Source organism: Enoplosus armatus, chromosome 9, assembly GCF_043641665.1.
Source record: "Enoplosus armatus isolate fEnoArm2 chromosome 9, fEnoArm2.hap1, whole genome shotgun sequence".
NCBI lineage: Eukaryota > Metazoa > Chordata > Actinopteri > Centrarchiformes > Enoplosidae > Enoplosus > Enoplosus armatus.
Genome location: NC_092188.1, coordinates 3,713,247 through 3,727,383, shown reverse-complemented (window position 1 = coordinate 3,727,383; position 14,137 = coordinate 3,713,247). Strand labels below are relative to the sequence as shown.

The 14,137-nt window shown below is 39.7% G+C and overlaps 2 protein-coding genes across 3 annotated transcripts; both read left to right on the top strand.

Annotated features, from left to right (window-relative positions):
* On the top strand, nucleotides 1-7,873 carry c9h7orf78 (chromosome 9 C7orf78 homolog). Its single transcript, XM_070911763.1, has 5 exons — nucleotides 1-21; nucleotides 6,291-6,608; nucleotides 6,880-6,964; nucleotides 7,249-7,391; nucleotides 7,787-7,873. The coding sequence occupies exons 1-5, from the start codon at nucleotides 1-3 to the stop codon at nucleotides 7,871-7,873; spliced, it is 654 nt and encodes a 217-aa protein (XP_070767864.1).
* A 2,281-nt stretch (nucleotides 7,874-10,154) lies between these two features.
* Nucleotides 10,155-13,108, top strand: arl4aa (ADP-ribosylation factor-like 4aa). 2 transcript variants are annotated; one of them, XM_070911334.1, is made up of 2 exons: nucleotides 10,155-10,320; nucleotides 11,632-13,108. In XM_070911334.1, the coding sequence occupies exon 2, from the start codon at nucleotides 11,733-11,735 to the stop codon at nucleotides 12,333-12,335; it is 603 nt and encodes a 200-aa protein (XP_070767435.1). In that variant the 5' UTR covers nucleotides 10,155-10,320; nucleotides 11,632-11,732; the 3' UTR covers nucleotides 12,336-13,108. The 2 variants fall into 2 exon arrangements, with proteins under 2 accessions (XP_070767435.1, XP_070767434.1); XM_070911333.1 differs by having other exon boundaries at nucleotides 10,155-10,417.
* Nucleotides 13,109-14,137: the final 1,029 nt, after the last annotated feature.

Below are 14,137 nucleotides of genomic sequence, written 5' to 3'. Positions count from 1 at the left end.
ATGCCCATCACAGTTCCCAAGGTGACATCTTCAAATGTTGTCAAATCAAAAGTCCTAAACCTGAAGATATTCAGTTCAACTATAAAAGAGGAAAAAGCAGGAAATACAAGTAAATGTTTGGCATTTTTGCTTGAAATGTGTCTCAAATGATCGACTAATTGTTTCAGCTGTACAACAATTTTCCCATGTCAGAGCTGTTTAAGCCGATTTAGCTTTTTCAAAAGGGGAAATTAAATCCCGTGTAGGAGCAGAGACGCTGCTCTACTTCAGCTGGATTCTTTTTTAAATAAAGTGGACAGTTTAAGTAAACTGTGAAGTTTCAATAAAGTCAGCAAGACACTATTCTATGATTAATGATGAATGAACCTTTGGACTATTATTTCTGCAGGTCTGGAGGGAACCAATGGGAGGCTGACAGCTGTGCAGGTCGTAGACTGCTCCTCCTGTCTTCTCCCAGTGAAACATGGAGGTGCCTGACTGTCTTGTTGAGACGTTCGTCTGTTTGACTCCCAGGCGGAGGAGGGATATAAGGATATAACCCCTCCCTCATAAATCTCCTGGACCATCAACCTGCTAAGAGCCTGGAATAGCCATCAGGTAAAAACCCACTTTCTTCCCGTCTGCTCATGCCTCCTCTTACACAACCAGCAATTAAATCTCAATCGGCCTCACGAATGGAAAACACAAATCTATGACCAGTGAACATATATGTACATGACATGTGTTAGTGTGTAGCTTTAAAGTTAAATCCAGGGAGCAAAAAAAAAAAAAAAGGTAAACAAATGAGCATAATTGCCTCATTTAATACTTGAATCTACACATGAGCTCATTTTGTGCAATTTTCTCTCATTATAATCAGCTTTGCAGATGTGGGAGAAATGGCAGCACCGCAGTGTCCCCTGGGAAATGTGATATCAGTTAAATGATGCAGGGAATGCAAACAGTATATAATTACCTTAACCTCCACCACTGATAGAAACACTGATTGCACAACTTAAAAGACTTCAAGGAGAACACAAGCAGAGCAGGAAAAAAAACACGTGAACACACTCTCACTGCTTTACCTCTGTCTTCCTCGTTGTTGTTTCTCCCTCCATCACCTGCATGAAAATCACAAACAGTTCAGTCAGTTGGAATAAATAATTCTGCACCTGTAGCAGACTAAATCAGCACTCTGATTCACAGTCCACATGTGGCTGCTCGTGTTCAGTAAAGGGTGAAAGTGTTTATTTAATACTCAAGCACGTTGGGATGACGGTGCTTCCCTACTGCCTTCGTTGGGCCCCTGTGGCGAAGATTTGGGCAACACTGTGTAATGATTCGTGCATGATGTTTTGGCAACAACAGTGGTGGAGGGAGTGTTCGAAATGCCAGCGAAGATTCATCTTAATCATTCAGGTGGTACGATGGAGAAAGTTGAACACAAATCACTCTGACTTAAGTAAAAGTGGCCCCACACTACCACTACAAGTATTTTACTCAGGTAAAAGTACAGAAATACTGTCATTAAAATAAAGAATGAAGGGAATTCATCACAACTGTGAAGAGGAATAGACTTTGTTTTGCTGTTTAGATTTACATGCTTTCAGTTTTTTTAATATATTTTTTTTGGGGGGGGGATTTGATGTCTTTATCAGAGAGAGTACCGTAGAGGGCTGGCAGGAAACAAGTGGAAATGACATGCAACAAAGGTCCCTGACCAGATTTAGCATGTTACCTCCCCAGACCACCAGGAAGGCCTGTTTCCAGATCAGCTGAAGAAGGATAGACGTAAAGGGGGAAAAGGGAAAGACAGAGGGTAGGAAGAAAGAAAAGAAGGACACAAGAATAAGAGTCTACAGCCATGCTAGCAGATCTGTGAGGCGGTGCTTTGAGCTCAATTCTAACATCAGCATGCTAATATGCTGATGTTTAGCATGTTATTATGTTTACCATGTTAATCGTCTTTATTCAGCGTGCATGCTAACATTTGCTAATTAGCACTAAACACAAAGTACAGCTGAAGTTGACGAATGTCATTGGTTTTGCAGGTATTTGGTCATAAATCAAAGTATTGGACAAATTAAAATTCTGACCTGATGATGGCGCTAGTCGAAAAGTTAAAGGATCACCAAAGTTATTACAGTTCACCCTAAAGGGAACATGAATGTCTGCACCAGATGTCACAGCAAACCATCCAGCAGTTGTAGAGACGTCTCACCAAAAAAACAAAACAAAACACAAATGTCAACATCATGACGGCGCTAAAGGAAATGATCACCAAAATCAGTAATCCTCATCTCCTGAGGTCCATGAATATCTGTACAAAATTTCATGGCAATCCATCCAATAGTTAGTCCAACAGACTTGCTCTACTTTCCACATCTGGAGAGCAAAAACACATCAGACCGGCTGAGTGTGGGTTTGTTTTGTAAGGAACTGCTTTGTGTTTAGTTACTGTAGAGGACAAATGTGACCTCAGAGCAGCTGGGTCATGACACGAGCTATTCCTGCATCCACCCCCCGACATCCAGCCTCCCCTCACATACCCCAACCCAGACTGACCACTCAACACTATCCACCAACAATGCAAACAATGTCTTTTACAGTCTTGGATCCAGTAACAGACTAAATCCCCAAATCCTGCCAGAGTCAAACATAACTGAACACAAAGACTCATAAAATAAGTTACAGGTGAGCTAACCACGATATTTGAGTCTTAAGACAGTGATGGGAAACACCAGGTTTCTTTCAGGGTTCACCTCTTTTAACTGGCAGAAACACATAGCAGAATATGAATTTCTACAGTAGCCTTTAATACGTTTCTTTGCAGATGTGTGATGAGTTACATTACAAAGATCTCTCAAAATGTGTCCCAACAAGCATCCAGTGTCAAGAGATGGAAGATTTGTCTTTGCTAAATCTAGTTAGTAAATTATACTATGTTAAGTCTGTCTGTTTTGGTCCAAATGAAACCTGAGAGGGTTGACCATCTGAATATCTAACCAAGACCAGATAACGTCACATAACTTCAAGGTTACTTTGCAGAAGCATCTCTTTTGTGTTACTTAAAGTGAATAAAAAACATTCTCAGATAGTCACAAACTCAGTCAATCTGCTTCATCGCGACTGTGTGGGGGTGGTTTGATCAGTTTTGATTGGCTGTGCTGGCAATAAAAGAAAACGACCACACAACTGTTATTACATTTGGATTTAAATGTTGCCAAACTTATCCTTGCCCACTTCAGACTAGTAAGAAAACTGAGGACAAAAACATAAAAATACAGAAATCTCTCATGTGAAATAACCAAAACTAACTTGGTATAAGAAGAATATGGTGTGTTCATGTACTGCAGGACTATATTGCTCTTAACAAGAATCTGATTGAGAAAATATGCTTTTAGAGTCAAAGGTTGTGATTTTAACAAATTTGACGAATATTCAACATTACATTTCAACCAAAACTAGATGTACTGTGTGATGACTTTTGGTTATTGTCATGTCATAATATTTACATTGATATTTTTCTGTTTCTGGGACTATTTTCCTGTTCTGCGGACAGTGATGGACATAGGGAATCGCTTATGGGAGCTGAAGTGGATGTGGGAGTTAAAGGTGCACTGTAAAAGTAAAAAATGATCAAAATAATAAATGTAAGAGGGTGTGATTTATCACGTCATTGATTTACAGTATACCCTTTCCTCTGTCTGAGCCCATATGAAAGTAAAGAGGAAAGAGAAGGAAGAGCTTTTGACATGAAAATCTCTTGCCTCTGTGACAGTGCTCAAACAACAGTGGAAACAGATGGAGGTCCTGACACACAGTCAGACATCAGAAAGGAATATGATAAAGTCCAAAAATGAGACAAGATGTTTCCTCCGCTCAGTCCTGGAAGCTCTGTTTCAGCTTGTTTCTACTTCCCTCAGCAGTTACGTAGCCATAATTTACGAGCTTCTGTGTGTTACAGCATGATTTATCTATGGTACAACAATGCAATTAGGCTCCATCACGTTGTCGGAGTGACATGGAGACGTCTCTGAGGCCACTGAAAGGCAGGGTCAACCTCAGCATCTCGGCCTGTCACGTCTGACAAAAGGATCCTGTAATTGTTTCAGCCAAGCCACTGATTGCACGGTGGCTGTAAATGTCACTGCATACAATGGTAGGAGTTTTTCAGACACTGAGCTGAGGGGCAAAAGGTCAAGAGGAGCCTCTGAAGGTGGCAGCTCCTGGTTTAACAGGGGCAGCGAGGTCAGCTCCTTCACAGGCGCTGTTTGGTCTCAGCTCGGGTTTCCTGTTGCCTTTGCCCCCTCCTGTCAGCTGTCCGAGTCGGTACGAACAAAGTGACTGCTGCAACAACTGTCTGGAAAAACTCTGCTGCATACAGATCAGTGTTTACATAAGGGACGCTCCTCTACTTACTGTCTGGCTCTTAAAAATCACAGCTATGACCTCTGATGTTACTGTTTTTCTATCGTGATGATCTCTCATAACACATTTGGTCCAATACAGTGATTAAGAGAGACCAGGCAGGAAAACAAAAAAGCTAAAAGATGGTAAAACGCTGCAGAGATCTGAAAAGAACTGCAGACTTGGGGGATAATTCTCTGTGGGTTTGTCAGTAAACAGACCCCTTTCACGTCACACAAATTAATTTGACCCATTGTTGAAAAATATTGATCAGTGCAGCGTTAAACTTGATGACACATTATGGCCAAGTGCGCTCTCTCTTGAGTGTGTCGAGTGTAAACAGGTAAGAATCAACCACGAAAATAGACCAAGATTCTAATCATAGAAATAGAAAAGTTTTGATAAAGATCATAATAATGTACACAGATGGGATCACTAGTTATAAATATCAACGATGAGTCATCATCCAGAGACTTCAGAAGATTGCTTCAACAACCCACCATCTTGAAAATACATGAAAAAAGGGGAAACATATACTGTATTGTATTGTACTTCTATTTTATACTGCATATTGACATCTGACCACTAAGGACGTCTGATGTTTTATTCTAATCAATAAAGCTCTTGGCATAAAGGAAAGACAGCAGCCTACTTTTATTGCTACAAGCTCCTTTCCAGACTATTTGCCTGACTTTTCTTGGAGGTTTAGTCAGCAAAAACATCTTATGTAGCGATGGCCGACATTAAACAGATTTCTCTTTCAGGGCGATGGCAGTGTGAATCTGGAGGAAGCATCATCTCTGCATGCCACAGCTACAGTATAGAAAAGAAAATGACTAAGGGGAGTGAACTGTCTGCTTCTGTTAAAAGAATTAAAGTAGCATCAGCTGCTCTCTGACCTCCACCTCCTGATATGCTGCCATCTAGTGGAAATATTCTGACATTACAAATCCATACACAATTGTTTCTGGTACTTGTGAGGACATTATACAAACGTACAGTGGTGGAAACAGCTACTACATTTATACAAGTACTGTACTTAAGCACAGTTTTGAGTTACTTGTACTTTACTTGAGTATTTCCATTTTATGCTACTTTACACTTCTACTCAACTATATTTCAGGAGGGATTTTTTACTCCACTACATTTATTATTTTACCCTATACAGATAAACGTGTCTTGCCTTGACCATGTGTAACTTTAACTGTCTTAAACTCTATAGACTACATACAATGTGTTTTCTATTGTGACTCTACAGAATATGAAAACACAAACCATTTTCTTTAAAGGTCTTTCTGATATAAGAGTGTCTCCAAAATGAAAATGTAAAACTGAATGGAAGGACTTGTTCTTTAAGACAGACAGAAAGAGATACAGATAAACGCACATATTCTACTGTATCTGTATATAAGTATTCTACCTGCAACAGTTCGTTTTTACATGGATTGGTACGGTATTAAGATTTCAAGATGCCATGATTTCCTCTATTCATGGGGCGCTTTGTTTGCACTGTTGCTAAGTTCCTGTTTTTGTTGAATGTCCTACTGAGCTCAGCCCACTTAAATTAATTCTTTTTGTTCAGAAGACTAAAGGCGCTCGTTACCAAGCAGCACTTTTTACGAGTTGTGTCTATAATCAGCCCTTGTGCCACTGTCTGCTACTTTCTCCTGGGGCAGTTACACCTCAAACTCTGTGGATTTCAGTCTCTAGAAGCGACAGGTTAGGAAATATCTCCAGGAAATTCAAGGTAAGCAGATACCTCATTTGTCCATCAACAAATCAAAATGGCTCCATATAGTTTGTTGCATCCACTGTCCTCAGTCTGCTTTGAAGAAAAAAATCAATTCTCCGCAAGTCAGAATCTCTCTTTTGCAAGAAGTAAATGGTTCGCTCTCCCTGAGACCGAGAGCCAACGTGACGTGTGGAGCATCAAGCCGCCAGATTTCTCTCTTAAACTGTACCGATCTCTGTCAGTCCCTCAAAAGAAAGAAAGAAAGACACATTCAAATCCAGCTCTACCTCAACCAGGTGAAACAAAGAGGAGAACTGGAATATTTATACCAAATGTTTTACATGAGAGTTACCAGAGGGAAGACCCTCCAAAGTTCATAACATCATACAGGCCTCCTGATGCTCTGGAATCTGAGCTGATGTTCATCAAGACGGGGAAGTACCCCTCTGGACCTTACAAGAACCCCAAACCACATGACTTCAGACTGGTAAGTGCTGTTAGTTTGCAGTGGTAGAATGTAACATACACAGTACATTACAGGGACCATTTTACTGCACAATGAGTACTTTTACTTTTGATACTTTAAGTGAGGTTTTCAAGGCAGGACATTTACTTGAAGTGAAGTATTTTCACAGGATCTGAATTCTTCTTCCACCACTGGTAGCTTGTAATGTTTGATTTGACCACAAGATGGCAACAAACACAAAAGTAAAAAAAAAATTAACATTTAACTTTCTGCTTTTTATCACTGACTTCAGCTTGATGAGGACCTACCAGGCATAGTTACTACATACGAGAGAGATCCTGGTAACCTGAATTTAAAACTGAAGCACATGGATATTAGTAAGTGCATTAACTTCATCTTTTGACATTTCGTTAATTCTCTGAGTTCATTTTGGCCAAAACGTTGTCTTAACTTGATGTTGTGTTTCCATTTTGCATCTAAACTGTGTCACCACCGATTATTGAAACGAATGCATTTTGTGTCAATGTCTGTACTGAAAAGAATAAATGCTTGTTGTCTGCTGCGGAACATGTCTTATTCAGTCAAAAGCCTGTTTCCCTACATTTTCAAATACCATTGTGGGCTTAAATGACTGAATGAATGAATATATTTTCTTTCCCAGCTCGGACCTCCAGATCCAAGTCAGACTTTAGTTCAAGGGACACCAAGACAAGGATGGACACCTACAAACGTGCAGAGCCCAGATGGGATGCGAGGCTCATACTCCCTCCGCCGCTCTGGCCTCCAAAATCAGCTTCCTATACCGTCAGTGGCATTTTGGAGTCATATTTACATAAAGAACCACTTCTATGTAACTTTACTTTAAGATTTTACATACAAAACATACTTAAACATAGTTTAAATTAGCTCCTTGACCAGCTACATCAGTAAAGTACTGCTTATATATTAATACATCAATAATAATCCAATAACAGTGAGTACTTTTTACTTGAGTAATGGATACTTCTTCCACCACTTATTATATGTCATCACAGTATAATGTTGTCAGAGGTGGTAAGGCTTTTAAACTGTACAGGAGTACTGATTGAAAAAAGGTTAATCAAAAATACTACACATACACACGTTTGTATACTAAGAAAACAAAGATCTACATGTAGCCAAATCATTTCTTCAACCAACAAATCATGTCTATTTTGCAGAGACACCGGCGAAGAAGAGGAGCGTACAGCGCATTCTTGGATCGTGTGGAGGAGAAACTCTCAAGATCGTGGAAAAATAGATCATGAATCTCTCTTTTTAAATTCATTTTTCAAAATATTTTTGTATGTGAATATTTTGCTTTCTTTAAACGGTGTAATGTGTAAATTAAATGAAACAAGTGTTAAATAAGCATACATTTCCAACTAACAGACACAAAATAAACTCATCTCTACTGTCAAAGTTACAGTATGTTATTGTTGAGCTGTAACAGATCAATAGGCTGAATAGATCTGACATATTCAGAGATTCTTACAGCTTCAAGCTTATGGCAGAAGGCATGCAGTGACTGTGGTGTGATGACCTTCATGACACCACAGTCACTGCATGCCTTCATGAAGCCCACCGCTCCACTGACAGCTGCTCATTCGGTACCCCAAGAATTATAAACACGTGAAGCCTGCACATGTTCGAAGCATATCTGAAAGAGCTGCACATATGTGTTTAATGACTCATCTGTGACTCTGTGCATAACTGGCAGACTAAATATAAAATGAAAAGAATATCAGTCATTGCATTATACCACATGACCCACAGGCTGCCATGTGTTTTTCTTATTTTAATCTCCTGTTATCCTTTCCAATACCGAACAATGTAATGAAATGAAAAAAAAAGAGCTTATTGCAGCATGGCTAATACAGATTATATTAAGTACTGTGCAAAAAATCTATACACAAAAAGTAGCAAAAGTCAGAATAAGAGTTGTGAAAAATCCTTGGAACACAATACATTTCATCCAGTTCTGTCCAATAAACATGCTAACAACAAACACTTACAAATATAAAACATATGATATAAGTTTACTGTTTTCTTTATATTGTTTCTGTAGTTTTTAAGAGATTTTAAGAGCAGCCAATATGACTTAAAATGGACCATATGTAACTTGTTTTATTAGCTACATAAAAAGACAGTATGAAAATATGCCAGGTGCCAAATTAAGGAATGAAGGAATCAAGGTGGGTAAATGCATAGGTGGAAAAATTGGATGATGATTAGTTGAAAATGTTATGGTGATTATCATTTTAGACTTTTATGTTAATTTTATTGTATCATTGTTTGTTTTGTGCCGTTTTGTATGTATTATTTTGTTGAATCTTGTGTATTTGTATAAAAGCCAATCAAGGGACAGGCATTGCAAACTTGCTTAGGGTATAAATGCTGAGAGCTAAATAATAAGTCATAATGTAAGTGATTGTTATCATTTACTCCACAGGGACATTCTCTACAAACTACTAGTCCTGCCAACTACTGAGATGTTTTAATTCATGTACTTGTTCAAGGCTATTTTGAGAAAAGTCCAAAAACCACTGGTAGTAAAATACTGCTTGAACATTAATGCATTGACATTTTACTGCAGAAAGAGTATTTTTTTTTACTTTTGATACTTTAAGGATATTTTGTGATGATTCTTTTACTTAATTGGGATTATGAATGGACGACTTTTACTTGTGGTTGAGTATTTTGTCGTTGTTGTATTGTACTGAGTACTTCTTCCACCACAGGCCAATGTTTTGTGTTATATCCCCATGTCGTTTATATTAACCAGTGGCTAGAAGGCCAGTTGCAGTTTGTTATCCTTCATGCATGATGGGCTGCAGTGAGCAGCGTGGTGCACTTCCTGCTCCCTGACCAATCATTTCAAACAAAAACATGAATGGGGCGGCGACGTTTCTACACACACACACACACACACACACAACTCTCTCTGCCTCACACAAACGGACAGAAAAGGGAAAAACACGCTGACTCGCCAAGCCGAATCCACGGTAAGTTTGAATTTTACCTTTAACGGTTACTAACGTTTACTGTTACTCTGGTGCGGCTACTAGCTAGCTAGCTAGCTTATCCACGAGCACCTTTTTGCTATCTGAATGTCCGTTCATGTTTTACAATGTGGGCAACAAAATACCGCGGATGATATATGAATCCTTAGATTGTAGACTAGCTGGGCTGAATTTTATTTGAAAAGACATTTAGAAGTGTATTTGGGCTCTTTTCTGTCAAAAGTCCTGTATCTGCAACTTGTTGGTACGATACATTTCTTATCATCTTAGTGCTTTTAGAGTTGAAACATACACAAGTTTTAAATGAGATGTACCTGTGCTTCTTATGACTGTTGAGTTGAAGTTGCCTCTCCGGTCTGACTTCTAGCACGTCGGCTACAATCGTTAAATAACGTTAAATTATTGATGTCTAAAGTAAGATGGTCTGACGGACAGACGGAGCAACAGGTGATCCTGGTTCCCGGGCAGAAGCGTGATTGACAGCTGTGTTAGCCAATCAGCTGACAGAGAAGGGTGTACGCGCACCAATCGCTTGCGCCCGCAGTGTTCGTGTGGGCGTTGATCCAGACTGACAGCAGTGTCATCAGCGGTAGATCCACACTGGGACACAGAGCACAGACCGGGGAGGGCCCGTCTGTTTCTGGGGAAGGATTTTTCGTCGTCGGTGCAGACACACGAGGTGGAAATACACCGTGAGTTGATTTTCAGGTTGTGTAGCCGCCGGAGAGGACCGTGTTTCTGTTCAGAGAGGATTAGATTGAGTGTTTTCTCTACAGATGGCTCGGACTGGTAGGTAATACAATACAAATGCATTTGTTGCACCTGCCGCTGTAAATACTTGTCAGTCCTCAAAATGTAGTGCAATCCTATCCAGATAAAATACTCAAGTCAGTGGAAACTAAGTTCTGTTTTTAAAGCAATTTAAGATGTAATATTACACTAAAATTACAGCTAAACTAGCAAACAGGCCCCTACAGGAATGTCACTGTGATACCATATGAGGTGAATACATTACTCTTAGGACAATATGGTGGCTACGAGCACATTATTTTAGACTTGTACATTCAATTTAGCACAAAAGGGTGGATGTAAACTCCTTATTGTGTGACTTTAAGTAGGAAATGAAAGTAATTTTCTGTCCTGGTACTTTGGATCATGCTTTGGCTCTGTTACAGCTGGGCAATATATTCATATAATGACATTGTGATATCAGACTAGATATTGTATATTGTTCTTTTCCTGGTCATAAAGGTATGTTTTACAATAAGTGATGCACAACTGTGGACTATTTGGTCATCATCCACATTAATACCCATTTCTCAGGAAGTGTGAAAATCTTCTGGTAGCACCAGAAAACAACCCTAAAATGTCACCACATTCAGCCAGAAATACTGTATTTATTTTTTTGCATGCTGATGTAATGATGCAGTTTTTTTTCTCTGCTCACTTGACATTGCGCACACAGTGATTTGATCCATTGTCATTATGAAAAATGCAGCTTTAAAGCGAGACTATGCAACTTATGAAAGAGGCGTAATCATAGACGTAACATAATCTTCCTCTTACAAATAAAAAGCTGGAAATCCATAAGAAATAAAATCCACCCTTGCTCACCCGTGTCAAATCATGACACTCAGGGTTTTACTGCTACAGCCTTACTTGGTCTGGTATGACCAGTAGCTTATGGTGGCTTATGTTATCAAACATTAGATAGATGTTATTGTGTAACTTGCATTACTCAGTTTGTTGACTTTATGACTCTTCTCTACTTGTGCTACTCATGTTCTTAGCTCAGACAAATCACCTGATGATAATGTCTTTAAAGCAACAAACTCTTGGGAATCTTGGGAAATGTAGTTTAAAGTTTAATGTGCCATTATCCTGTAATTGCCACTTGCGGCCACAGTGGCGGTTCAGTCAAAGTTACATAATCTTACTTTAAGTGCTAATGCTTCTTTAAACCTGTGTTTCACCCACAGTAACATGTGCAGTATGCTTTTCAGGTAATTGCTGCGGTCATTTTGGAATATCAGCAGCTCTGAGGATTATTGCTGGACAATTGGATCAAATCTGTCAAATCACAAATCCCTCCTCATGAGGAAAGATGGGGAACGGATTGTCAGAGCAGCCTAGCTTCTTTTCAAGCATCCCGTTCTTCCAGTCTTTTCACATCGCCATCCTCGGATTGGACTCGGCAGGGAAGACCACCGTTCTGTACAGACTGCAGTTCAATGAGTTTGTGAACACGGTGCCCACCAAAGGTTTCAATGCGGAGAAGGTCAAACTGTCTCTGGGCGGCCACAGGACTGGGACTTTCCACTTCTGGGATGTAGGTGGCCAGGAGAAGCTGCGCCCCCTGTGGAAGTCGTACACGCGATGCACAGACGGCATCATATTTGTGGTGGACTCTGTGGATGCAGAGCGCATGGAGGAGGCCAAGACGGAGCTCCATAAAATCGCCAAGACCTCTGAAAACCAGGGGGTGCCCCTGCTGGTGGTAGCCAACAAACAGGACTTGAGGCACTCTTTAGGACTTGCTGAAATTGAGAAATTGCTGGCGCTGAAAGAACTGGGCCCTGCAACTCCCTGGCACCTGCAGCCAGCCTGCGCCATCATAGGAGATGGACTCAGGGAGGGCCTGGAGAGACTCCATGACATGGTCCTTAAAAGGAGAAAGGTGCTTCGGCAGCAGAAGAAAAAGAGATAAACTCGTCATGTGAAAGACTTGTCTACTGTTATATGTGAAGGAAACAAAGGATTATTCGTTCTCCTGGGTGGATACAGGCGTCCACTGCAGGTCCAGATTCAACATACTGAGTTTTATCAGTCCAAAATTGAGATTTAGGATTCCCGGTCTTGGTCTTGTGAGGATGCTGTTGATGAGGAAGTGGCACATAAAGGAATACAGTATGAAGATGAGAAAGTTTCAGACATGTGTGGATATGTTATAAAGAGTTTAAAAAGCACTGAGGGTTTGGGGTCTGGAAGGGTGATAGAAGTTAAGGATGCTGTATGTTTCATGAATGGCTAATGGCTGCTCCAAACAATATTACCAAAAATAATTTAAGAAAAGGCTTTGACTAGTTGAAGGATTATTTGGTAAATGATAACATTGTTACACCAGAAGGGGCAATGAAATATACATAATACACAGTTTTATTTTACTGTTTTATATGTTGTTATAATTTGTTAATTTTTTTACACTGGACTTTCTTTGTTAAAGAAAAGTATTATCATGTATTATCATGCATTATCGCATTATTATCGATTTGTTTGCTGGCTTATATCATTTTTTTAAAAGCACTTTAGATTATCACTTCGTATGAAGTTTAAAGTTTTTAAATAGAGCATATTGTGTTGGATTTACAGAAATGTTTGAGCAAAATACAACAGATGCTACTGTAGTTGGTCCACATTGGCCACATTGTCATTAGACAGGTTATGCATTATGTTTTGCTTAATAAAACATATTTAGATCAATGTTGACGGTGTTATGGAGGGTATTATTATGTCCACTCTGTTATTTAAGTGCTTGTATTTAAAAAGCAGGTCCTCAAAGATGTTCAGGATTGTAACCTTCAATTCATTTGGGTGATAGTAGGTTTGAGCTTTAAGAAGCTTGTTTGAATCTGTAGAGAGGGATGGTTATTGAAACAAGCAGTATGTGAAAACAACTGTCACTAAACCACCAGTTCCCCCAGTGGAGCTGCTGAATGTTTGACGTTGCAGGACTAGTTGTTCTGTCACGTGAATGTGATGCAAAGGGGTTTCCAAAAAACAAAACACATGCTCAGTCAACCTACCCTCTAATTATCACTTTAAAAAACGTCCTTGGTTTCATTTTCAGTAACTTGCACAATGATTGTGTTGACACAGGAACACACCCAGAACTTAAAGCTCCATTGGAATGATTGCATGCAGGTTTAGAGCGCTGTACTCTCTGGAAACTTTGCCTTTATCACAGCATTTATTTCTCACCAAATAAATGCACTGAGTTGCAGTATTTGCATGTTGTGTATGGAGCTAACTATATACAGACATGTAAAATTGCTGTTAGTCTAATGGTTAAATATACACACCAAAATCAAAGCAGGTGCACAACAATGAAGCTTAATCCCAGCATCCAAAAAACAATTCAGAGCTGTCCACAGTAAAAAAAAAAAAAAAAGCTTAAATGTCTTTCCACTATTGGCTGTGCAACTGACGCAGCACAGACAGGCCACCCTCAGGACTTTAAAATGTTGTCAGGGCAGCACAACAGGCTGGGGCAGGAGAGCGTGAAGCCAGGGGCATTACCGAGTATTTTTGGACTGAGCTGGGCGGATATGAAGCCGATGTATTAACGCCATTTGCTCTCCCATTCCTTTGAAACAATTAATGACTGTGAGCCCAACAGGCCAGTGCAGCAGCTGGCTGTCTGAAATAACTCTGTGATGCAGATTGGTAGTTTGCACTGCTCACAGGCTGAATCACCAAACATCCTCTCCATATAAATATCTGTTCCAGTTA